The 27,037-nt window shown below is 45.2% G+C and overlaps 1 protein-coding gene across 1 annotated transcript in view; it reads left to right on the top strand.

The window, feature by feature from the left end:
* Positions 1–27,037, top strand: part of LOC144495491 (dual specificity calcium/calmodulin-dependent 3',5'-cyclic nucleotide phosphodiesterase 1A-like) — a 754,486-nt gene that overhangs the window by 647,144 nt on the left and 80,305 nt on the right. The window contains exons 10-11 of the mRNA XM_078215508.1: positions 2,501–2,629; positions 19,592–19,693. Of these exons, the coding sequence (XP_078071634.1) occupies positions 2,501–2,629; positions 19,592–19,693 (231 nt within the window). The remainder of the gene's footprint in view (positions 1–2,500; positions 2,630–19,591; positions 19,694–27,037) is intronic.

The raw sequence follows: 27,037 nt of genomic DNA, 5'->3' as shown, positions 1-27,037 counted from the left end.
ACAGGAATAGGCCCTTCGGCCCTCCAAGCCTGCGCCGATCATGATGTCTGCCTAAACTAAAACCATATGCACTTACGGAGTCCGTATCCTTCCATTCCCATCCTATTCATGTATTTGTTTAGTTGCCCCTTAAATGCCGCTATTGTACCTGCTGCCACCATCTCCCTGGGCAGAGCGTTCCAGACTGTGTAAAAAAACTCACCTTGCACATCTCCTCTAAACTTTTCCCCATGCACCTTAAACCTTTGTCCCCTAGTACTTGACTTTTCTTCCCTAGGAAAGAGCATCTGACTACCTACTCTGTCCATGCCACTCATAATCTTGTCAACCTCTATCAGGTCACCCCTCAACCTCCGTCGTTCCAGTGAGAACAAACCAAGTTTATCCAACCTCTCCTCATAGCTAATACCCTCCAGACCAGGCAACATCTTGGTAAACCTCTTCTGTCCCCTGTCCAAAGCATCCACATTCTTTTTGTAGTGTGGTGATCAGAATTGTACACAGTAATCTAAATGAGGCCTGACTAAGGTTCTGTACAGCTGCAGCATGACCTTTAATAATAATATTCAATTAATATTGAGAAGTTTCTTCGCAATCCTTACAGTTCCTTTATGTCTCATAATGACCGAAGTCTGTACCGACATGCAATTTACACCCCCTTTAGTTTTTTAAAGTTTTATTTTTTTGTCGCAAGTAGGCTTACATTAACACTGCAATGAAGTTACTGTGAAAATCCCCTTGTCGCCACACTCTGGCGTCTATTCAGGTACACTGAGGGAGAATTTAGCATGGCCAATGCACCTAACCAGCACGTCCTTCGGAATGTGGGGGGAAACCGGAGCACCTGGAGGAAACCCACGCAGACACAGGAAGAACATGCAGACTCCGCATTGACAGTGACCCAAGCCGGGAATCGAACCTGGGTCCCTGGTGCTATGAGGCAGCAGTGCTAACTACCGTGCTATAGTGCATCCTCCCAGCTGGCTCTGTACTGCAACTGTGGTACTGATTTAACTCTTCTTGCTGAGCTGCGATTGGGGAAGAACATATCATTAATCTTTGCTTTTAATCATAGAGTAGATTCTCTACAGTGCAGAAGAGGCAATTCGGCCCATTGAGTCCACACTGACTCTCAGAGGAGTATCTTACCCGGGCCATCTCCCCCGCCCTATTCCCCTAACCCCACACATTTACCATGGCTAACCCATCTAACCTACACATCTTAGTAAGGGGCAATTTAGCATGGCCAATCCACCTAAGCCTGTCTATCTTTGGACTATGGAAGGAAACTGGAGCACCCGAAGTAAACTCATCCAGACACGGGAAGAATGTGCTAACCCCACACAGTCACCCAAGGCTGGAATCGAACCCAGGTTCCTGGCGCTGTGAAGCAGCAGTGCTAGCCACTGTGCTACCTCTAAAATATAGACAAGTTAATTTTCACAGTGAGACTTGATTTGAAGCAATAAATATATATTTTATTTTTTTACCATGAAAGAAGGTAGCAGATTGTCAGCCAGAATTACCAATGACCAGCCAGTGTGACTAATGAATAATACCATTGATTGATTGGTTATTGGTAATCCTGACCAATCTCACCCTCTTTTAGATTTCTTTATAGCCTATTTTGGGAACAATTAGTCTTACAAGTAACCAAACAATTATTATTAATGACTGGTCAATATTGTCAATAACCTGGCCTGTTGAAGAAGCAGCCCTATCTCTCCTCTCTTCTCCAAAGTAGGCCAATGTGATTACTTGATATGCTGTCCAGTAAACACAAGTTTACTGTCTTCTTTTCACTATTAGCTAATCATTGGACTCCGCCTTGGTGATCATTTAACCAGTTCAATTATTAACTTGTCTATCATGTCACGCTAGCTATGAACACTAACTTCCTCGGCGTTCACTGGTGTTAGTTCTAAGGGACCACATAGAAACAGCATGATTATCAACCCAATAATTTGTAGGCCAGGTTACTCTCTTTCTGCAGCACCTTTGGAGTTGCTACCTTTGTGCACAGCAATTATCCCTACTATTATAATACTGATATCATAATACCATCATCCATCAGAGAGTTGGTGCAGATTCAATGGGCCAGATGGCCTGCTTTTGAACTGTAGGGTTTCTATGATCCTTCTATGATAAGCAAAGAGCTTGGCATATTGTATTTGGCACAGCAAGCTGCATAAAATGTATTAAGTATTAATATTTGAATGGAAAGCAATTACCTCAACTTGCATTGCACGGTGCCACATAAATTGCTTTTATCTCTTTCTATATATCATAGAAAAAATATAAATAAGTCAGTTAACATTTTATAAAAGTGTTTGTGACATTAAACAATCTGGTTGGAAATTCAATGAAAAATAAATAAAATTGCTAACTTTGGGGTTCAAAATCTGAGAACTCAATTATTTTGACTACATTAAAATGTTGAGTAGCTGTGCCACCTCTTCAATGGTGTCGACTAATATGCACTTTTATCTTTAATTGGAAGGTCTGATACAGCTATTTTGTACAATGACAGAGCAGTACAGGAGAGTCATCATGTCAGTGCAACTTATCGTTTACTACAAGATGATGAGGAAATGAACATCCTGTTCAATCTTTCCAAGGATGACTGGAGGTATTGAACACAACAGTACTAACTGGAGGCTCTTTGTTTTAGGATCAGTCCCAAGCTATTTTGTTGAAACATTTGGCGGTGCAAAGACAGCCTGGCCTAGTCTCCCCACACCCCCACTTCACTGATTGCTTGGCAGATCTGGGGCAAGTAGAGGTGGAAAAGATCTCCCCGCTCGTTTCCTGTGGCTTATCTAGTTGGAGAAAGCTAAGTCTGCCATATGTGAATGGGTTCATGTGTGGTAAATCTCCAATGTGCTTGCTTGCCATTTCACACTATTCAAACTGTGGGAATTGCGCCTCAGTCAGAGGGAGGTCCAAGCTTGGGCCCCATATAGTCCTAAAAGCACAGGAGGCTTTCAGTCTGACTTCAGAGAAGGACAAATTATTTGAATTATTAGTTTTGTTAAGGGAGAATCTTGCCATACTAATTAATCTGATTTTTTGAGGAAGTAATAAAGAGGATTAATGAGAGTAGTGCAGTGGGCGCGATATACATGGATTTTAGTAAGGCATGTGACAAGGTCCCACATGGCAGACTGGATTACAGGAGAATGTTCAGTGATAGGAAACAAAGGATAATAGTTGATGTTTTAGTGAATAGAATGCAGTTTCTACTGGTGTCCCACAGGGCTCAATGTTGTGTCCCTCGCTGTTTGTTATATATATTAATGATTTCGACTTAAATGTGGGAGGCATGATTGGAAATTTGCAGATCACACAAAAATTGGCCATGTAGTTCATAGTGAAGAGGATTCTAGAATGATATTAATCATTTTGTTGAATGGACAGCGAAGTAGCAAATGGAATTCATTCTGAAAGTGTGAGGTAATGCATTTGAGAGCAAACAAAGCAAGGCAATACTTAATAAATGGGAAAATATTGAGAGAGGCAAGGAAGTGAGAGACCTTGGAGTGCGTATCCATGAAGGTGGGAGGACAAGTGGATAAAGTTGTAAGGAAAGCATATGGAATGCTTTTCTTTATTGCATCAGGTATAGAATAAAATAGCAGGAATGTAATGATGGGACTGAGTCCAAAGATTCGCGGGTTAGGTTGATTGGCTATGCTAAATTGACCCGAGTGTCGGGGGTGTTAGCAGAGTAAATAGGTCAGGTTACGGGAATAGGGCCTGGGTGGGATTGTGGTCGGTGCAGACATAATTGGCCAAATGGCCTCCTTCTGCACTGTAGGGATTCTATGATTCTAACTGCACAAAATGTTGGTCAGGCCACAGCTGGAATTTTGCATACAGTTCTGGTGACCATGTTACCAAAAGGACATAATTGCTCTGGAGAGAGTGCAAAGCAGATTTACAAGAACGTTGCCAGGGCTGGAAAATTGCAGCAATGAGGAAAGATTAGGTAAGCGAGGGCTGTTTTCCTTAGAACAGAGGAGGCCAAGGAGTGACTTGATTGAAATGTACAAAATTATGAGACAGAGAAGGTTTGCTTCCCCTCGTGGAGAGGTTAATTACCAGGGTGCATAAATTTAAGGTGGTTGGAAGAAAGATTATAGTGGATATTAGGGAAAAGCTTTTCTTCCTAGGATGTTAGGTTCTAGAATTCGCTGTCCAGAATGATGGTAGAAGCAAAAATCCTCAATACATTTTAAAGGTTCCTTTATCTGCACCTGACATGCTCTAAACTACAAGACCATGGACTGGATGCTAGAAAGTGGGATTAGAATGGACACCTTTTTTTTCAGCTGGCACAAACACACTGGCTGAATGGCCTCTTTCTATGTTTGCACTTTTTCTATGGTTCTATCTTTCTGGAAGGCCATTGGGCAGAACCAAGGATGTGTATTGAACATGCTAAGTTTGTGTCCTGGTGCCCCAAATTGTGTGGGTTAGATGGGATTAGCCATCGTAATTGTGTGGGATTACAAAAGGAGGGGTGGAGGGGAGGCTGGGTAAAATACTCTGTCAGAGAGTTGGTGCAGACTCAATATGGCCAAATGGCCTCTTCTGCACTGTAGGGATTCTATGATACTCTGAAAACAGTGGCAAATGGAATTTAATCTTCAAAAGTGCGAGATGAAGCATTTTGGGGTGACTAACAAGGCAAGGGAATACACAATTAACAGTAGGATGCCAGGAAGTATAGAGGACCAGAGGGATCTTGGATGCACGTCCAAAATTCCCGATGGTGGCAGTACAGCTAGATAAGTTGGTTAATAAGGTAAATGGGAAACTTGCTTGCATTAGCTGAGAATATAAGAGATAATGATGGAGCTAGATAAAATGCTCATTAGGCCACAGCTAGAATACTGTGGCCTAATGTGTGCAGTTCTGGTCTCCACACTATAGGAAATACGTGATTGCGCCAGAGAGGGTGCAGAGGAGGTTCATCAGGATGTTGCCTGGGCTCGAGTGTTTCAGCTATGCAGAGAAGCTGGTTAGGCTGGGGTTGTTTTCCTTGAAGCAGAGAAGACTGAGGGGGACCTGATTAAGGTGTATAAAATTATGAGGGACATAGCGTGGATAGGAAGGAACCTTTCCCCTTGGTAGTGGGGTCAGTAACCAAGGGGCATAGATTTAAGGTAAGGAGCAGGAGATTTAGAGGGAATTTGAGAAAAAAGAACTATTTTACAAGAGAGTGGTAGGAATCTGTTCATACTGGTGGGATTTTCTGGTCCCTCAGTTGGCGCACTCCCTGGTGGCATGCAATCAATGGGAAATCCTATTGACAGTGGCAGGCCCAGAATATCCTGCTGCCAGTGAGAGGCGCACCACTTCCGGCTGCTGAGAAGCATATGGTTGGGAGACCAGAGAATCCCGCCCCAGCCTGAAAGGGTAGAAGAGGATATTAAACCTCACAAGATTTAAGAAGTATGTGGATGAGCACTTGAAGTGCCATAGCATGCAAGGCTATGGATCAAGTGCTGGAAAATGATGTTGGAATAGATAGATATTTGATGGCCGGCATGGACATGATGGTCCTCTTTCTGTGCTGTTCTGTGTCCTCATGACTCGATGACTCTCTGTAAAGCAATTCAGTTGGTCCCCTGCTCTATCCTCAGCCCAGAAAGTTTATTTCCTTCAAATGCCTATACAATTAACTTGTGATGTGGAGTTGCCGGTGTTGGACTGGTGTTGCACAGTAAGTAGTTTCACAACACCAGATTAAAGTCCAACAGGTTTATTTGGGAGCATGAGCTTTGGTAGGACTCACTTGATGAAGGGGCAATGCTCCGAAAGTTTGTGCTACTAAATAAACCTGTTGGACTTTAACCTGGTGTTGTGAAACTAATTAACTTGTGAAATTGTTGATTATCTCTGTGTCCACCACCCTAGTTGCAGCTTATTATGACTTGCTGCTTAAAAATGTTCTTCCTCACTCTTGCCCAAACCTTGTACCATCAGCTAATAGGAACAGCTTTTCTTTGTCTATTTTTCCTGGACCTGTCACAATCTTGTATACCTTTTATCAAGTCTCCCCTCAGTCCCCTATGCTTCAAGAAGAATCATAGAATCCCTAAAGTGCAAGAGGAGGCCATTTAGCTCACCAAGTCTGCACTGACTGACAGAGTAACTTAACCAGGCCTTCTCCCCCACCCCATCCCTGCCACTCCACACATTTACCATGGCAATCTACTAACCTACACACCTTGGGACGCTAAGGGACAATTTTACCATGGCAAATCCACCTAACCCGCGCATCTTCGGAGTGTGTGAGGAAACCGGAACACCCAGAGGGAACCCACATGGACACAGGGAGAACATGCAAACTCCACACAGACAGTCACCCAAGGTTGGAATTGAACCTGGCTCCATGATGCTGTGAGGTAGCAGTGCTAACCACTGTGCCGTCGCTTCTCCAAACTAACCATGAAGCTAAAATCTCTCATCCCTGGAACAATTCCTAAACCCTTCTTCAAACTTCAGCCTTGATAAATTATCAGCAAAGTTAGAGCATTGAAATAAAAGGGGCAGTAGCAGCATGGATACAGAATTGCCTGAGAATTGTAAATTATTGTGTTTGGATTGGAGGAAGGTACAGAGTTCAATTTCCCAGGGGAAAACCTCTGCTTTTCTTGATACGTATTACTGATTTAGACTGGTGTGTGCAGGATATAATGTGAAAGACCAGAATGACCTTGGGATTGGGATGGTGGGCAGAAAGAGGGTATAAAATTGGGCTCCCTGTCAGCAGCCATGTCTGTCATCTGCCCACCCATATCTGTGGGTATTTTACCCATGAGGCATTGGGCTTGTCCATGGGATTGTTAGAGCCCATAACTGGCCAATTCATTCTGGACCCTGCTTCTTTCTCAGCCCTTGGGAAAATAACCAAGGTGGAAATGGAGGCAATCCTTCCATTCAGACCTAACCGGGATCAGGAAATTTGGCCCCTTGTCTCTGCTTGGCAGGCTTGCCTGAAGTGGGACTCAAATCCATAAGCATCCAAAGATGTGCGGGTTAGGTTGATTGGCCAGGTTAAAAATTGCCCCTTAGAGTCCTGAGATGCGTAGGTTAGAGGGATTAGCGGGTAAAATATGTGGGGGTAGGGCCTGGGTGGGATTGTGGTCGGTGCAGACTCGATGGGCCGAATGGCCTCCTTCTGCACTGTAGGGATTCTATTCTATGATTCTATGATTGGGTTGAGAATGTAACCACTGAACGAAGGTTCAATTTGTGCTGTTGTGTGCAAATAAATGTACCATGATATTTCTGCTGAGCTAAACCTATGTCATGTGCTGCTCGCATGAAAGCTTGTACTCCAGCTGGACAATTACATTGCAGATCTAAGCAACCTGCATCTCAGGAGGACTCTATCCTGCATCGTTCTTGCAGCTTGCTCACTTCAGGAAGTTTCTCCTATCAATTGTCAAGTGATAACTGTAGCCTGTCTCTAGGTGGCTATTTGTTTGTTGCCATTTTTGAGGTTGAGTCTTCAGGACACAGAACATGGCACTACCTCAATGATTCATCCCTGGTTCTCTGATGACCAGGAGATAAATCTACTTGTGCTTCTTGGATATTAAACCCCAAATTTTCACCATCAATGGAATTACTCATGAAGGATGCTGCAGTTGTACAGCATTAAAAAGGGAGAGCTAGCAATAGGGACACTCGCCAGGAAAATGGTACCTAAAAGAAGTGCCCCACGATTCAGTGAGGGAGAGCTGGACCATCTGCTCGACACTGTAGAGGAGAGGTGGCAATGCTCAACCCCCCCCCCCCCCCCCCCCGGCCAAGATGGGTGACGACCCAGGGGTCGGGCTGGCAATGCAGCCTCAGAAGCCATGGCAGCGGCTATCAGTGCCCGTGCACTGGCATGAACGGCCTCTCCTTCAGGCAAGAAGGATGAGTGTCTACCCTGTCCTGACAATGGCCTCGTCAGTCAGTCAGTCACCCCCCCCCCCTCCCCCAATTCAAAACCCTGTGCCCTTCTGGCCATCAGACTTTCAATCCCTCCTTCTGTCTCTGCAGGATAAGAGGGCCCATAACAGGAGGGAGCGGGAGAAAACGGAGGTGGGGGCCTTGTGCTGCGTCTCCTGACTCCCTTTGAGGAGTGCGTACTGGAGCTGGTGGGGGAGGGTGAGCGGAGAAGGGTCAATGACAGCCAGGTCAGCATGCGACATGGAAGTGAGTATCTTTCTAACCTGCATTCACATGATAGATCTCAAGTAAGTGGCATGCTGCCCAGATACCTGTCCCTCCCTTGCACTGCACCATGTATCCTTTGCTGAAGGAAACAACCCTGATGTATCTGGCCCGTCTTGAGGCGCCCCATGACAGCTTGCAGGAAGGCCCCGCGGATTCATCTGATTTGAATCATTTTGAATTTGAATCATCACAATCCATTTGACACAGGCTTCCACCACACAATCCACCAGTGACGATACCATCACCATGGTGGGACAGGTTAGTGGTGAGACTTCTGGGTCACTTAGTGGTGCGCACGATACAACCGTAGATGCACATGAGGTGGAGGCGGGAATGTCCAAGGTCTGCCCAAGGCATGGATTCAGCTGGACCCAAGACAGGTGCCAGGCCGCTGGATCGGTCATCCTGAGATGGAGATGCATCGGCAGAGCCGAGGAAATGCAGAAGGGGCAGCGACTATGAGGAATCCCAAAGACTTCTGCAGCAGGTTGTGGTTCTGGCATTGCATGGTACCGCGGCCACCCTGCCTGGGGCAGGAAATAGACCCATCGGTGACAGGGTCCAGGGCATCCTGGAGACACAACGGGCCGTGGCAGAGACACACGGGCCATGGCGGAGGGTGCCGCTAGCATTCTGGAGATACAGCAAACCCTGGCTGTGGGCCTCAAGAACTTGATTCACTCTCAGAGGGCTAACGCTGATGGGCTCCAGAGCTTTACCTGCTTGCAGAGCACTGCCACTGACGGGCTCCAGAGCTTGGCCCAGTCTCAGAGAGCCGTCGCTGAGGGCCCTCACACCATGGATGAGATGCAATTGGACTTACAGGATTACCGACCAAATGTTGGCCGGGGCCCTCCAAATCTTGCCCCCCCCCCCCCCCCCCAAGTTGCAACCTCTGCAAGACGTGCCGGATCATCGACACAGATGCCATCATCTCACGTGAGAACACCATCCACCAGGTACACGATACATGCTCTTGCAACTCGGCCAACGTTGTCTACCTGATACGCTGCAGGAAAGGATGTCCCGAGGCATGGTACATTGGGGAAACCATGCAGACGCTACGACAACGGATGAATGAACACCGCTCGACAATCACCAGGCAAGACTGTTCTCTTCCTGTTGGGGAGCACTTCAGTGGTCACGGGCATTCGGCCTCTGATATTCGGGTAAGCGTTCTCCAAGGCGGCCTTCATGACACACGACAGCGCAGAGTCGCTGAGCAGAAACCGATAGCCAGGTTCCGCACACATGAGGACGGCCTCAACCGGGATATTGGGTTCATGTCACACTATCTGTAACCCCCACAGCTTGCCTGGACTTGCAGAATCTCAGTGGCTGTCCTGTCTGGAGGCAATACAGATCTCTTTAACCTGTCTTAATGCTCTCTCCACTCACATTGTTTGTACCTTTAAGACTTGATTAGTTGTAAGGATTCGCATTCCAACTATTATTCATGTAAATTGAGTTTGTGTCTTTATATGCCCTGTTTGTGAACAGAATTCCCACTCACCTGAAGAAGGATTTTAAGGCTCCGAAAGCTTGTGGCTTTTGCTACCAAATAAACCTGTTGGACTTTAACCTGGTGTTGTTAAACTTCTCACAGTGTTTAAAAGGACAGAGCAATAACTTTCAGACTGAGGAGTGTCAATACACATATCCTGTAACCAGTCAGAAGTGATTTCCTGACCTGAATGGGTCATTTTTCAGGAATAATTGATGTAGTCACCTCCAGCGTGAATGTCTGCACACAAACCCAGGTTATGGCTAAGTAACTTGAGTCCAACAACATATTTGGATGGGAGTGGTTAAGGACCACATGGTAAGGCAGGCATATTGAAAAAGGCCTCAAGTGCTCTCTGCAGAACACAGAATAACAACTGCACAGAAGCAGCAGTAGGGGCAACAATATCTCTGCCTTTAAGAGCTGGATAGCGGAACATTATAAGATATCTAAGTCTGTATCTTTTCAAATCAGTCCATTCTAATTATTAACATAAAATAAACTCCTTAGATACAAAATAATTATTCAGATAATTGCAGGTAATTAGGTCTAAACTGACATTTTTCCATTTGCTACTCAAAATACACAAAGCAAAGATTATTTACTAAATCTTAACAAGAGAGACTAAATGCCAAGAGCCTAAATATTAGATATCTGGATAGTTACCTAGATAACCTAGATATTTATCTTAGAATCCTCTCCTTTGAAACTGCGAATGAGAAACCACCTCCCTACTTTCTATTGAATTCCTACTATCACTAAATTCTAAGTTTTCACTCCACTACAATAGTGATTCACCCATTTCTGTTTCCAAACTCTGTACTCAAGCTCAATAGTTGGTGAAAGATACGAAAGGAAGAAAAGGGGAAGGGGTGGTGGTATTGATTGAGGAGAGCCTTGCAGTGCTGGAGGGAGAGGATATACCAGAGGGGTCAAGGATATAAACTATTTGGCTAATGCTAAGGGATTAAGAAAAGGTGCAAATACATTGCTTGGTGTAGTTTAGGCCAACAAGTGGAAAGGCTGTAGAGGAACAAATTTAGAAGGAAATTGCAGAGGGGTGCAAGAATTAGAGCAGTTATAATTGGGGACTTTAATTATCCAAATATGGACTGGGATTATAGTGATGTAATGGGCAGAAAGGGGCAAGAGTTCCAGGCGTCTGTTGAGGCAAATGTTCTCCAACAGCATGTTCCCAATCCAAAAGAAGAATGACACTGCTGTGCTGGTTTTTAGGATGAGGTGGCCAAGAAGCAGAAGAGCAAGGAGGCTATGTGAACTTATATATGACAATATTTCTGCCTCAGCAAGAGTATTTTGTCTGGGTATGTACCTCAGGAAAGATTTGAATGCATTAGAGATAAGGAGGAAGTGTTGACTAGACTGTTGGCACTGAAAGTTGATAAGACACCGGGACTGGATGAGATATATCCCAGGATATTAAAGGAAGTAAGAATGGAAATTGCAAAGGTACTGCCCATAATCTTCCAGTCTTCCTTAGACAGAGGTGAGATGCCAGAGGACTGGAGAATTGCAAATGTTACGTTCTTGTTCAAAAAAGGTTGTAAGTATAGTCTTTACAGGGCACTTACTTTGGATCAGCAGTCAGGAAACACCACAGCATCAGTTGGAGTGTGGGGACACAGTAACCGGTAAACACTTTTGAAGGAACACCGAGAGAATCTCCAGAGCAACTCCTGCTGGCGTCATAGCTTCAGAAAGTGAGAAGGGCTCTGGATTGGTGGTTACCTGACAATTACTGGTTAAATCCTTCTTATCCTAACAGATTCAGAGTGGATTTAGATTTTTGCTATCTATGAAATTCAGTGAGAAATTAGCTCAAAGTAGAAATTAGCAACAAAGTTTAAAAAAAATAACAAATTATAATTAAGTAAATAAAGTACAGATGCAGGGCCAGATGATGTGTTGTAGCTGTATAATGTGGGAGCTGGTGAACCCCATTGTGGTTCCTAGTGACCACATCTGTAGCAAGTATTGGTTGCTTGAGGAACTCCAAGCTCAGAGTTGATGAGCTGGAGTCTGAGCTTTGAACACTGCGACACACCAGGCAGGGAGGGGCAAATTACTTGGATGCTGTGTTTCAGGATGCCGTCACACTCCTTAGATAACTACATCAAATTTGGTCAGCAGTCAAGGCCAGGAGGGTGTGACTGTGAGCAAGGCGAGTAGAGGGATCCAGGAGGTAGTGTTGAACGAGCCTCCGCCCTTGAGCTTGTCCAACAGGTTTGAGATTCTTGCTCCGTGTGTGGGTGAGAACGGGGGCTGTAGGGAGGATAAGCAACCTGACCAAAGCACCGTGGTACAGGGAGTCATTCAAGAGGAGGAGAAAAAGAGAAATATTTGCGGATAGTATGGACAGGGGAATAGACAATGTTCACTGTGGCCAGGATTGAGAGTCCCAAAGGCTGTTTTGCCTGCCTGGTGTCCGGGTTCAGCTCATTTCATCTGGGCTGCAAAGGAATTTGGAGCAGGAGGGGAAAGATCCAGTTGTTGTGGTCCACGTGAGTACCAGTGATATAGGTAGAAAAAGGAAAGAGGTTCTGTGGAGGGAATATGAGCAGCTAAGATGTAAATTAAAAAGCAGAACCAAAAAGGTAATAATCTCTGGATTACTACCTGAGCCACAAACTAATTGGCACATGATCAACCAGATTAAAGAGGTAAATGAATGGCTCAAAGATTGGTGTGGGATAATTGGGTTCGAATTCATGGGACATTGGCACCTGTACTGGAGAAGGGGGGAGCTGTTCTGATGGGATGGGTTCCACCTGTATCATGCTGGGGCCAGAATACTGTTAAATTGCATCACAAGGGCTGTAGATGAAGCTATGACGCCAGCAGGAGTTGCTCTGAAGATTCTCTTGGTGTTCGTTCAAAAGTGTGCTTACCGGTTACTGTGTCCCCACACTCCAGCTGATGCTGTGGGGTTTCCCGACTGCTGTTCCAAGATAAGTGGTTTGTAAAGACTATCCGTACAACCTTTTTTGAACAAGGGCGTGAAAAAATTAAAGAGAAGGAGAGCTCAGGAGAGATTGTTAAAGTTGGCGGAACAAATAATAGGGCAGAGTTTGGAAAGGGTTAGGAATCTAACTTCAGGCACAGCAGATAAGGGGACGACAATGATAAGGGGAGGGGGGGAATTAATGAGGGGCTGAGGATGTTGTGTTTATATGCATGCAGTATATGAAATAAGGTAAATGAGCTCGTAGGACAGATTGAAATTGGCGGGTTACGATGGTGTGGACATCACAGAGACATGGCTGAAAGGGAATCAGGGCTGGGAGCTAAATATCCAAGGATATACATCCTATCGAAAAGACAGGTAGAGGGGGTGGGGTTGCCTTGGTAGTAAGAAATGAAATTAAGTCAACAGCAAGAGCGATATAGTGTCAGAAGATGTAGAATCTGTGTGGGTAGAGTTGAGGAACCGCAAAGGTAAAAAGACCCTGATGGGAGTTATGTACAGGCCTCTGAGCAGCAGTCAGGATGTGGAGCACAAAATATACTGGAAGATAAAAAAAGGAGTGTAAGAAAGGCAATGTTACAATGATCATGGGGGACTTCAATATGCAGGTGGATGAATCCCAAAATGGAATTTGTGGAATGTCTACGAGATGGCTTTTTGGAGCAGCTTGTAGTAGAGCCCATTAGGAAGCAGGCAGTTCTGGATTTTGTGATCTGTAATGAGGCAGACTTGATAAGGGAGCTTAAGGTGAAGGAACCCTTAGGAGGCAGTGACAATAATATGATAGAATTCACCCTGCAGTTTGAGAGGGAGAAGCTGGAATTGGATATAACATTATTAGATGAGTAAAGGCAACTACAGAGGCATGAGGGAGGAGCTGGCCAGAGTTGATTGGAAGAGAAGCCTAGTAGGAAAGATGGTGAAGCAGCAATGGCAGGAGTTTCTGGGAGTAATTCGGGAGGCACAGCGGAATTTCATCCCATGGAAGAAGAAACGTACTAAGGGGAGGACGAGGCAACCATGCCTGACAAGGGAAGTCAGGGATAGCATAAAAGCAAAAGAAAAAGCCACAATGTGGCGAAGATTGGTGGGAAGCCTTTAAAAACCAACAGAGGACAACTAAAAAAGTAATAAGCAGGGAGAAGATGAAATATGAGGGTAAACTGTATAAAAGAAGATTGCAAGATTTTCTTTTAGATGTATAAAGGATAAGAGAGAGGCAAGGGTGGACATTGCACCACTGGAAAATGACGCTGGAGAAGTAGTAATGAGGAACAAAGAAATGGCGAAGGAACTGAATTGGTACTTGCATCAGTATTCATGGTGGAAGATACCAGTAACATAGCAAAAATTCAAGAGCATCAGGGGGCAGAGGTGAGTGTGGTGACCATTACTATGGAGAAGGTGCTAGGGAAGCTGAAGGTGAATAAATCATCTGGACCAGATGGACTACACTCTGGAGTTCTGAAGGAGATAGCTGAGTGTCATGGTGGCACAGTGGTTAACATTGCTGCCTCGCAGCTCCAGGAACCCAGGATCAATTCCGGCCTTGGGTCACTGTCTGTGTGGAGTTTGCATGTTCTCCCTGTGTCTGTGTGGGTTTCCTTCCACACTCCAAAGATGTGCGGGTTAGGTTGATTGGCATTGCTAAATTGCCCCTTTAGTGTCAGGGGGATTAGCAGGGGATAGTGTAGGCTTGATGGGTTGAATGACCTCCTTCTGCACTGTGGGAATTCTATGATTCTGAGAGATTGTGGAGGCATTTAAGGTGATCTTTCAGGACTCACTGGAATCAGGGGGAGGGTCCCAGAGAACTGGAAAATCACTAATGTAACACCTGTTTAAGAAGGGAGGGAGGCAAAAGATGGCCAATTAGCCTGGCCTTGGTCATTGGTAAGATTTTAGAGTGCATTATTTAGGATGAGATTTTGGAGTACTTGGGAGTGCATGGTAAAATAGGGTGAAGTCAGCATGGTTTCATCAAGGGGAAGCCATGCCTGACAAATCTATTAGAATGCTTTGAGGAGGTAACAAGCAGACAAAGGAGAGTCAGTGGACATTATCTACTTGGATTTCCAGAAGGCCTTTGACAATGTGCTGCATAGGAAGCTGCTGAATAAAATAAGTGCCCTTGGTGTTAGAACATAGAACATAGAAAGCCACAGCACAAACAGGCCCTTCGGCCCACAAGTTGCGCCGATCACATCCCCACCTCTAGGCCTATCTATAGCCCTCAATCCCATTAAATCCCATGTACTCATCCAGAAGTCTCTTAAAAGACCCCAACGAGTTTGCCTCCACCACCACCGACGTCAGCCGATTCCACTCACCCACCACCCTCTGAGTGAAAAACTTACTCCTGACATCTCCTCTGTACCTACCCCCCAGCACCTTAAACCTGTGTCCTCTCGTAGCAACCATTTCAGCCCTTGGAAATAGCCTCTGAGAGTCTACCCTATCCAGACCTCTCAACATCTTGTAAACCTCTATCAGGTCACCTCTCATCCTTCGTCTCTCCAGGGAGAAGAGACCAAGCTCCCTCAACCTATCCTCATAAGGCATGCCCCCCAATCCAGGCAACATCCTTGTAAATCTCCTCTGCACCCTTTCAATGGCTTCAACATCTTTCCTGTAATGAGGTGACCAGAACTGCGCGCAGTTAGAAACAGGGTACTAGCATGGATAGAAGTTTGGCTGACTGGCAGAAGGCAGAGAGAGGGGATAAAGGCATCCTTTTCAGGATTGCAGATGGTGATTAGTGGAGTTCCGTAGGGGTCAGTGTTGGGACCACAACTTTTCACTTTATACATCAGTGATCTAATTGAAGGAGCTGATGGCATTGTGGCTAAGTTTGCAGATGGTAGAAAGATAGGTGATATTGAGAAGGTGGAGAGACTGCAGAAGGGCTTGGACAGGTTAGGCGAGTGGGCAAAGAAGTGGCAGATGGAATACAATGTGGGAAAGTGTGAGGTTATGCACTTTGGTAAAAGGAATAGAGGCATAAACTATTTTCTAAATGGGGAGAGAATTCAGAAATTGGAAGTGCAAAGAGATTTGGAATCCTAGTTCAGGATTCTCTTATGGTTAACTTGCAGGTTGAGTTGATAGTTAGGAAGGCAAATGCAATGTTAGCATTCATTTTGAATATCGGCGACATGGTGGCACTGCTCCCTCACAGCGCCAGGGACCTGGGTTCAATTTCCGGCTTGCGTCAGTGTCTGTGTGAAGATTGCACGTTCTCCCCATGTCTGTGTGTGTTTCCTCCAGGTGCTCCAGTTTCCTCCCACAGTCCCAAAGACATGCTGGTTAGGTGCATTGACCATGCTAAACTCTCCCTCAGTGTACCCGAATAGGTGCCGAGTGTGGCGACTAGGGGATTTTCATAGTAACTTCATTACATTGTTAATGTAAGCCTACTTGTGGCACTAATAAATGAACTTTAAAATAATACAAAAGCAGGGATGTACTGCTGAGGCTTTATAAAGCTCTGGTCAGACCACAATTGGAATATTGTAAGCAATTTTGCACCCTATATCTAAGGAAGGATGTGCTGGCCTTAGAGAGGGTCCAGAGGAGGTTCATAAGAATGATTCCAGGAATGAAAAGCTTGACGTAAGAGGAGTATTTGAGGATTCTGGATCTGCACTCAATGGAGTTTAGAAATGATGAGGGGGAATCTCATTGAAACTTACAGAAAACTGAAAGGCCTGGATAGAGTGGACGTGGGGAAGATGTTTCCATTAGTAGGAGAGACTAGGATCCATGGGCACAGCCTCAGAGTAAAGGGACAATCCCTTAGAACGAGATGAGGAGAAATTTCTTCAGCCAGAGGGTGGTGAATCTATGCAATTCATTGCCACAGAAGGCTGTGGAGGCCAAGTAATTGAATGTATTTAAGACAGAGGTAGATGGGTTCTTGATTGGTAAGAGGATCAAAGGTTACAGGGAAAAGGCAGGAGAATGGGGTTGAGAAACGTATCAGCCATGATCGAATGGCAGAGCAGACTCAGTGGGCTGAGTGGCTTATGGTCTTACAGTCTAAGGATAGTCCAAGCAATTACAAGCCAGTCAGTTTCACATCAGTGGTGGACTAGCTTCTAGAATCATTTATTTGGGTTAGAATTAGTAGTCACATGGAAAAATGTGGATTGGTTAGGAAGAGGGGAGGGACCTGGGTGTCTTAGTCATTGAAGGTGACAGGACATGTGGAAAGAGCAGTTAATAAAGCTTATAGTATTCTGGGCTTTATTACGAGGGGCATAGGGTACAAGAACAAGGAGGTTATGCCTAACTTATACAAGTCATTATTAGACCTCAGCTGGACTATTGTGTCCAGTGTGGCACCCAAACTATAGGAAGGATGTGAACACATTGGAGAGTGTGCAGAAGAGATTTAAAAAGAATGTTTCCAGGGATGAGAAACTTCAAGTTATGAGGATAGATTGGAGAGGTTGGGACTGTTCCCATTGGAGAGAAGAAGCCTAAGAGGAGATTTTATAGAAATGTTCAAAATCATGAGGAGGCTGGACAGAGTAGATGGGGAGAAACTGTTCCTACTCATAAAATGATCAAGAATGAGAGGGACAGATTTAAGGTGATTTGCAAAAGTAGCAAATGTGAGAAAAAGCATTTTCACACAAGTGGTTCAGATCTGAATGCACTGCCTAGAAGTGTGGTGGAGACAGGTTCAACTGAAGCATTAAAGAGGGCATATCTGCTCTCTTTCTATCTTTGAGAGCAGATATCTGGATATCTGCTCTCAAACAGGGCATACATCCAGATATTGAGAGCAGATCTTCACTCCATCTGACGAATGAGCAGCGCTCCGAAAGCTAATGGCATTTGCTACCAAATAAACCTGTTGGACTTTAACCTGGTGTTGTTAAAACTCTTACTGTATTTACCCCAGTCCAACGCCAGCATCTCCACATCTTAATTTCTCCAGCCAGCCTGCAGAGGGAGCTATTGTGCATGCACAGACCTTTGTGTCTGCACATGTGCAATAGCAACTGTAGAGGGTGTTATTGCGCATGTGCAGACCTTTGATTCTGCATATGTGCAATTCCAACAGCGGGGATCTAACAGACAGCAGGAGCCTGATAGCTCTCTCTATTGCAGGCATCTGCACAAACTCCCCTTACCCCCCACCCCACCCACAATCGCGGGGCCCGTGGCCAATCGCAAGCCCCACACCACATGGACATGTAGCCTCTGCCCCAGACTGATTACGCCCTCCCCCCCCCCCTCCAATCGCAATGCAGAGTGTGCAGAGACCCCCCTTGCCACCCCCTCACCTGGTCCGATCACAAGCAGTGGGCCCCCCTCCCTCATGCCAGGCTGGCAGTGCAAAGGTGCCAGGGTGCCACTGCCAGGCTGGCACTACCCAAGGGGCACGCCCCCTTGCCCTCGGCCTCTCCGGGGGCCCTCAATGGTGTCCAGTTCCACTGGTGAGGCCAACAGGACTGTTCCCTGTCCATGGGGAGCAGGTGTTTTCCTTGCCAGAGAGAACCTCTCTCAGTGAGGCAACTGAGCCCGGACGATTGAGCGCCGGGCTCGCTAAAGACATGCAAATAAATATTAAAATGAGTTAACATAATTTATTCGGCCTCTCGCACATTTCTGGCAAGAGGCTGACTGCGCCGGAAATCCGGCTCTCATAAGATCGCCGAGAAATCCGGCGTGATGCTAATTTCTTGGCGCTCATGCGATTTTACCGGCTCACTTTGCCCATCGATGGGCAGGGCAAGCTAGTAAAATCCTGGCCATAGATTCATAGAGCAATACAGCACAGAAACAAGTCCTTTGGCCCAACCAGTCCAAGCTGACCATGGTCACCTCCCAGTCACTTTCACAACCACTTTCTCTGGCAGCTCATTTCATATATCCCTCTGTGTGAAGAAGTTGCCCCTCTCTAGTTTTCAATTCCCCTTCCCTGGGAAAAAGACTTTGTGTGTCCATCCTATCTTTGCCCCTCATGATTTCATACACTCAATAAGGTCACCCCTCAATCTCCAGGGAGAAACTGTTTCTGCTTGTAAAAGGATTGAGAATGAAAGGGCACAGATTTGAAGTAATTGGCAAAAGGGACATGAAGAAAAACTTTTTCGCGCAGTGAGTAATTAAGGTCTAGATCACACTGCCTGAGTGTGTGGTGGGGCCAGATCCACTCCAAGCACTCAAAAATAAATTAGACTGGTATCTGAAAAAGAAGAATCTACAAAATTATAGGGAAAACGTGGGGGAATGGCACTAGGATAATTGCTCATTCAGACAGTTGGTGTGGACATGATGGGCCGAATGGCTGCACTGTAATGATTCTGCAATTCTGTGACTCTGTAGCTGGCATGGGGTCATGTGCTATTGATTAAGGGGGAAGGGTGGTATTGGAGATGCTACTGAGTAAGGATGAACTTTTTTTTGGTTTTAAATTGAGTAGACAGGATTCTTTCAAAGCTATTGATCAACTGCTATTTTGTAAACTGACTTAATGTCATGCAAAATTGAGGAAGATTGAAACCTTGATGAAAGAATTACTATCAGATATACTTAAGCACTTGGTGATTGTTTATCAAATGTTTTCAAGTAAAACCAATTTAGAGCCTTTCTGTGTGATTGAGAAAGGAATTCCTAATGGCTCATACTTTAACAATGTTTCATTTATGTACTGAGGTCAATCTTCTGTTTGACTGATTCAGATAATGGGTGGTATTTCAAATGAAGACAATGCTGACCTTTACAAAAAAGAAGAATTGACCTTTTGGTGTGAATGTTGCATGCAGAGGAGTTTGAAATGTCATAATAATCAGCTGGTTGTGTTGAATTTGTAAGAAGATATTGATGATTATTTTTCACTTTTTCCAAAGGGAACTTCGAGCCTTGGTAATTGAGATGGTCTTGGCAACTGACATGACTTGCCACTTTCAACAAGTCAAAGCTATGAGGAGTGCCTTGCAGCAACCAGAGGCGTGAGTTATCATTTGGCAGTGGTTATCTCTCTCAACCATCAGATTATAGTAATTTTTGTCTTAGTGCATTAAGTACTGTAGCTAAAATTAAACTGCACCTGCTTTGTCTTATACCATAAATAACAAATCCCCCTGCTGAAAAAAACAAAGGTTTGAACTTCTCTTCAGGATGCTTATTAGTGAACCCATGTGGAGCATAAACAAAGCAGAGACCAGTTGAGCTGAATGGTCTGTTTCCGTGCTGTAAAGTTTCAAGTAATTAGCAAAAAAAGCAATAGTGACATGAGGAAAAACTTTTTCACCCAGCGAGCGGTTAAGAACGAGAATGCACTGCCTGGTTGGAGGTAGGTTGAATTGAGGCATTCAAGATTAGCTGAAAAGGAAGAATGTGCAGGGCAAATAGAATATAATATTGTCCCAGTTGAGATGGGAAGAATGAAATACATATATATAGTCCAAAGATGTGCTGGTTAGGTTGATTGGCCAGGTTAAAAAAAAATTGCCCCTTAGAGTCCTGGGATGCGTAGGTTAGAGGGATTAGTGGGTAAAATATGTGGGGATAGGGCCTGGGTGGGATTGTGGTCGGTGCAGACTCGATGGGCCGAATGGCCTCCGTCTGCACTGTAGGGTTTCTATGATTTCTATGATTCTATGATTTCTATGATTCTATGATATATGTATCTCCGTCAGTCTGTATATTTAATAAAATTATTTCTTCCTCTGTTTTTCAAAATGGACAATTGTTGTGCTGATAAAATAGCTCCAGCTAATCACATGCTGGACTCTGGAAATTTCTGAACAATTTCAAAGTGCCTAAAGGCTATGCACCTTACACCTCCGAGAATGAAGCACTCCTTGCTTTTGTGACGTTAATGTCCCTTTAAGAATTTTTTTAAAAATCATGATCTCTGCGCGAAAAAGTTTTTCTTCATGTCCCTTTTGCCAATTACTTCAAATCTGTGCCCTTTCATTCTCAATCCTTTTACAAGCAGAAACAGTTTCTCCCTGGAGATTGAAAGTTTTACCAGTTAGCTGAAAGAAAGGCTTGTTGCCATGCTGCAGTAAAGAATCTGTATTTTGGGGAGCTGAAGACTACAAGCTGCTCTAAGTTTTCAAGATGATTTGAAGTCAGGGAATTGGATTCCAGTATTAAGTGAGCTTTAGCCTGTGCAGTGATAAACCTGGTTAAAGGGTTTCATTTATTGGATTTTGGTTCTAATTAGAACACATTAGAGATATTCATTCAGAATTATACATTTTATTGGTTGTTCTGTTTTTTGTTTGTAATTGATAAAAGTTCTTGCTAAGTTTCTTGCTATATGTGTTAACTATATTCTTAAATAAACTTTGTTTGATAAAAGCTCCCTAGTGGGTCACTTGTGTAATACCTGAAGTGAAACATCTCATGTTTATCCTAGCCAAATTCAGGATGCAAAACTTGTGGTTCAGGCGGGCTTCATAAAACACTTTGGAGTTTCTGACCTGAACCATAACGCATTACATAAATATTCCAACCAAGGCGACACAATGGTTTCGCAGATGAGATGTCTATCCAAGCCAGCTATGGCAAAGACATTCCTTTGTGATTCCTCGGCCAGAAGGATTTTCCCATTCTGCTGCAGTGAATGGGGATTTGGCTGGATGCCAAATTCTCCAACTTTGCTGCAGCCGGTAAGACCGCACCCCTAATGTCCCATTTGGTGTTAATGGTCTGACCATTAGCTGCTTCAATGGGTTCCAAGTGCCGGCTCCAAGTGGAGAGGATCTCCAAGAAGATCGCGCATATCGACACAGACATCAAGTTTCTCCAACGCCGGCATCTCCACATCAATGGGTTTCGACCAGGGGCTTCTTTTGTCAATCTGAAACTACACTATCACATGACAGAGAGTTGAGCTTTCTGAATTCCTTTAATTGATGAGCTTTTGGATCACTGTTTTGATCTCTGAAGAGAACATGACCCCAGGCCTGTTGCTGTCTACCATTTTGCCATCAAACAGCAGCAGAAGGAGCTCTATTCATGTACAATCACCTGGCCTTCATCTACACTGTGAACTACTGGAACATTGGTACAAAGAACAGTACAGCACAGGAACAGACCCTTCGACCTTCCAAGCCTGTGTCGATCATGTTGTCCTACCTAGACCAACCACTTATATCCCTCTATTCTCCGTCTGTTCATGTGTTTATCCAGATAAGTCTTAAATTTCGCCAAAGTATCTCCCTCAACAACCTCACTTGGCAGTGCAATCCACCACCCTCTGTGTACAAAAAAAATGTCCCCTACAAAGAACAAATAACAGTACAGCACAGGGAACAAGCCCTTCGGCACTCCAAGCCTGTGCCGCTCCTTGGTCCAACTAGACCAATCGTTTGTATCCCTCCATTCCCAGACTGCTCATGTGACTATCCAGGTAAGTCTTAAACGATGTCAGCGTGCCTGCCTCCACCACCCTACTTGGCAGCACATTCCAGGCCCCCACCACCCTCTGTGTAAAAAAAAAATCCCTCTAATATCTGAGTTATACTTCGCCCCTCTCACCTTGAGCCCGTGACCCCTCGTGAACGTCACTTCTGATCTGGGAAAAAGCTTCCCACCGTTCACCCTATCTATACCCTTCATAATCTTGTACACCTCTATTAGATCTCCCCTCATTCTGCGTCTTTCCAGGGAGAACAACCCCAGTTTACCCAATCTCTCCTCATAGCTAAGACCCTCCATACCAGGCAACATCCTGGTAAACCTTCTCTGCACTCTCTCTAACGCCTCCACGTCCTTCTGGTAGTGCGGCGACCAGAACTGGACGCAGTACTCCAAATGTGGCCTAACCAGCGTTCTATACAGCTGCATCATCAGACTCCAGCTTTTATACTCTATACCCCGTCCTATAAAGGCAAGCATACCATATGCCTTCATCACCACCTTCTCCACCTGTGTTGCCACCTTCAAGGATTTGTGGACTTGCACACCTAGGTCCCTCTGTGTTTCTATACTCCTGATGACTCTGCCATTTATTGTATAACTCCTCCCTACATTATTTCTTCCAAAATGCATCACTTCGCATTTATCCGGATTAAACTCCATCTGCCACCTCTCCGCCCAATTTTCCAGCCTATCTATATCCTGCTGTATTGCCCGACAATGCTCTTTGCTATCCGCAAGTCCAGCCATCTTCGTGTCATCCGCAAACTTGCTGATTACACCAGTTACACCTTCTTCCAAATCATTTATATATATCACAAATAGCAGAGGTCCCAGTACAGAGCCCTGCGGAACACCACTGGTCACAGACCTCCAGCCGGAAAAGGACCCTTCGACCACTACCCTCTGTCTCCTATGCACATCTCCTGTAAACCTTCCCCCCCTTATCTTGAACTGGTACCCCTTTGTAATTGTCATTTCTGCCCTGAAAAAGAGCTTCCAACTGTTCACCCTATCCATACCCCTCATAATTTTATAAACTTCTATCAGGTCGTCCCTCAACCTCCGTCTTTCCAGGGAGAACAATCCCAGCTATTCAATCTTTCCTCACAGCAATATCCTCCATACCAGGCAACATCCTGGTAAAGCTTTTCTGTACTCTCTCCAAAGCCTCCATGTCCTTCGGATAGTGTGGTGACCAGAATTGGACACAGTATCCCAAATGTGGCCTAACTAACGTTTCATATAACTAACACAATTTGCCAACTTTTGTACTTGATGCCCTGTCCGATGAAGGTAAGCATGCCATATGTTTTCGTCACCACCTTTTCCACCTGTGCTGCCACTTTTAAGGATCTGTGGACCTGTATTCCCAGATCCCGCTGTGTGTCTATGCTCCTGATGGTTCAGCCATTTATTTTACAGCTCCCACCCAAATTGGATCTACCAAAATGCCTAACCTTGCATTTGTCCGAATTAAACTTCATCTGCCATTTCTCTGCCCAATTTTCCAGCCTATCTACAACTCCACCAATCTTACAATCATTCGTAAACTTGCTAATCAGACCAGCTACATTTTCTTCCAAGTCATTTCTACATATTACAAACAACTCTGATCCCTGCGGAACACTACTAGTGACAGATCTCCATTCAGAAAAACACCCTTCCACCACTACCCTCTGTCTTTTATGGTTCAGCCAGTTCTGAATCCATTCAGCTAAAATTCACCCCTGATCCTGTGAGATTTAATCTTTTGCACCAGCTTGCCATGAGGGACCTTGTCAAATGCCTTACTAAAGTCCATGTAGACAACATCCACAGCCCTTCCCTCGTCAATCATTTTTGTCACTCCTCAAAAAACCCAATTAATTAAGATTGGAGAGACGAAGGATGAGAGGTGACCTGATAGAGGTGTACAAGATGTTGAGAGGTATAGATCGGGTGGATTCTCAGAGGCTTTTTCCCAGGGCTGAAATGGCTGCTACAAGAGGACACAGGTTTAAGGTGCTGGGGAGTAGGTACAGAGGAGATGTCAGGGGTAAGTTTTTCACTCAGAGGGTGGTGGGTGAGTGGAATCAGCTGCTGTCAATGGTGGTGGAGGCAAACTCGATAGGGTCTTTAAAGAGACTTCTGGATGAGTACATGGGACTTAATAGGATTGAGGGTTATAGGTAAGCCTATATATATAGGCCTAGGTAGGTAGGGACATGACCGGCGCAACTTGTGCTGTAGTTTTTCTATGTTCTATGTTCTAAATAAGTGAGACATGACCTCTCTCATACAAAACCATGCTGTCTGTCGCTAACACCATCATTCAGTTCCAAATGTGTATAGATCCTATCTCTAAGAATCTTCTCGAACAGTTCACCATCACTGACATCAAGCTCACTGGCCCATAATTATCCGGGTTATCCTTGCTCCCCTTCTTAAATAACAGGACAACATTGGCTATCCTCCAATCCTCTGGGACCTCACTAGTGGCCCACGAGGAAACAAAGATTTCTACTAGATGCCCAGCAATTTCATCTCGTCTCCCTCAGTAATTTGGGATTATCTGGCCCTGGGGATTTGTCTACCTTAATGGTTTTTAATTCACCTAACACTTCCTCCGTCGTAATGATGACTTGTTCTAAAGGGTTTATACACCCCTCTGAGACACCATCAGATGGGGGAAAAGTTTGTGCGGAACCGTTAAAAATGGCGGAGCTGCTTAATGAATACTTTACCTCGGTATTCACGGTGGAAAGGGATCTGGGTGGTTGTACTGCTGGTTTGCGGTGGACAGAAAGGATCGAGCATGTGGACATAAAGAAAGAGGATGTGTTGGAACTATTGAATGGCATCAAGGTTGGTAAGTCGCCGGGACCGGATGGGATGTACCCCAGGTTACTGTGGGAGGCGAGGGAGGAGATTGCGGAGCCTTTGGCGATGATCTTTGCATCGTCGATGGAGACGGGAGAGGTTCCGGAGGATTGGAGGATTGCAGATGTGGTCCCTATATTCAAGAAAGGGAACAGGGACAGCCCGGGAAATTACCGACCGGTGAGTCTAACCTCAGTGGTTGGTAAGTTGATGGAGAGGATCCTGAGAGACAGGATTTATGATCATCTAGAGAAGTTTAGTATGATCAAAAGTTGTCAGCACGGCTTTGTCAGGGGCAGGTCGTGCCTTACGAGCCTGGTTGAGTTCTTTGAAAATGTGACCAAACACATTGACGAAGGAAGAGCGGTGGATGTGGTCTATATGGACTTCAGCAAGGCGTTCGATAAGGTCCCCCATGCAAGACTTCTTGAGAAAGTGAGAGGGCATGGGATCCAAGGGGCTGTTGCCTTGTGGATCCAGAACTGGCTTGCCTGCAGAAAGCAGAGAGTGGCTGTGGAGGGGTCTTTCTCTGCATGGAGGTCAGTGACCGGTGGAGTGCCCCAGGGATCTGTTCTGGGACCCTTGCTGTTTGTCATTTTCATAAATGACCTGGATGAGGAAGTGGAGGGATGGGTTGGTAAGTTTGCTGACGACACCAAGGTAGGTGGTGTTGTGGATAGTTTGGAGGGATGTCAGAAGTTGCAGCGAGACATAGATGGAATGCAAGACTGGGCGGAGAAGTGGCAGATGGACTTCAACCCGGATAAGTGTGTGGTGATCCATTTTGGCAGATCCAATGGGATGAAGCAGCAGTATAATATGAAGGGTACCATTCTTAGCAGTGTAGAGGATCAGAAGGACCTTGGGGTCCGGGTCCATAGGACTCTTAAATCGGCCTCGCAGGTGGAGGATGCGGTCAAGAAGGCGTACGGCGTACTGGCCTTCATTAATCGAGGGATTGAGTTTAGGAGTCGGGAGATAATGCTGCAGCTTTATAGGACCCTGGTTAGACCCCACTTGGAGTACTGCGCGCAGTTCTGGTCACCTCATTACAGGAAAGATGTTGAAGCCATTGAAAGGGTGCAGAGGAGATCTACAAGGATGTTGCTTGGATTGGGGGGCATGCCTTATGAGGATAGGTTGAGGGAGCTTGGTCTCTTCTCCCTGGAGAGACGAAGGATGAGAGGTGACCTGATAGAGGTTTACAAGATGTTGAGAGGTCTGGATAGGGTAGACTCTCAGAGGCTATTTCCAAGGGCTGAAATGGTTGCTACGAGTGGACACAGGTTTAAGGTGCTGGGGGGTAGGTACAGAGGAGATGTCAGGGGTAAGTTTTTCACTCAGAGGGTGGTGGGTGAGTGGAATCGGCTGACGTCGGTGGTGGTGGAGGCAAACTCGTTGGGGTCTTTTAAGAGACTTCTGGATGAGTACATGGGATTTAATGGGATTGAGGGCTATAGATAGGCCTAGAGGTGGGGATGTGATCGGCGCAACTTGTGGGCCGAAGGGCCTGTTTGTGCTGTGGCTTTCTATGTTCTATGTGTCCCTCTCCTATGTGAATACCGATGCAAAGTATTCATTAAGGATCTCACCCGCTTCCTTTGGTTCTATCCATAATTTCCCTCCTTTGTCCTTGAGTGGATCAACTCTTTCTCTAGCTACCCTCTTGTTTCTAATATATGCATATCGTTTCTTTTTGACTAGACTCACAATTTCCCTGGTCATCCACGGTTCCTGAATCCTGCCTTTCCTGTCCTTCCTTTTCATAGTCACATGCTTGTCCTGCACTCCGACCAACTGTTCCTTAAAAGACTCCCATGTGCCAAATGTGGGTTTACCCTCAAACCGCCTCTCCCAAACAACAGCCTCCAAATCCTGCCTAATCCAGTTGTCGTTAGCCTTCCCCCAATTTAGCACCTTAACCCTAAGACAACACTCATCCTTTTCCATCAGTATTTGAAAGCTTCCGGAATTGTGGTCACTGTTCGACACATGTTCCTCCACTGCAACTTTGACCTGGCTGGGCTCATTCCCTCATACTAGGTCCAGTATAGCCCCCT

This window comes from Mustelus asterias, chromosome 7 (assembly GCF_964213995.1).
Source record: "Mustelus asterias chromosome 7, sMusAst1.hap1.1, whole genome shotgun sequence".
In the NCBI taxonomy this organism is placed as follows: Eukaryota; Metazoa; Chordata; class Chondrichthyes; order Carcharhiniformes; family Triakidae; genus Mustelus; species Mustelus asterias.
The sequence above is the reverse complement of the archived record's forward strand: the minus strand, read 5'-3'. Positions and strand labels throughout refer to the sequence as shown.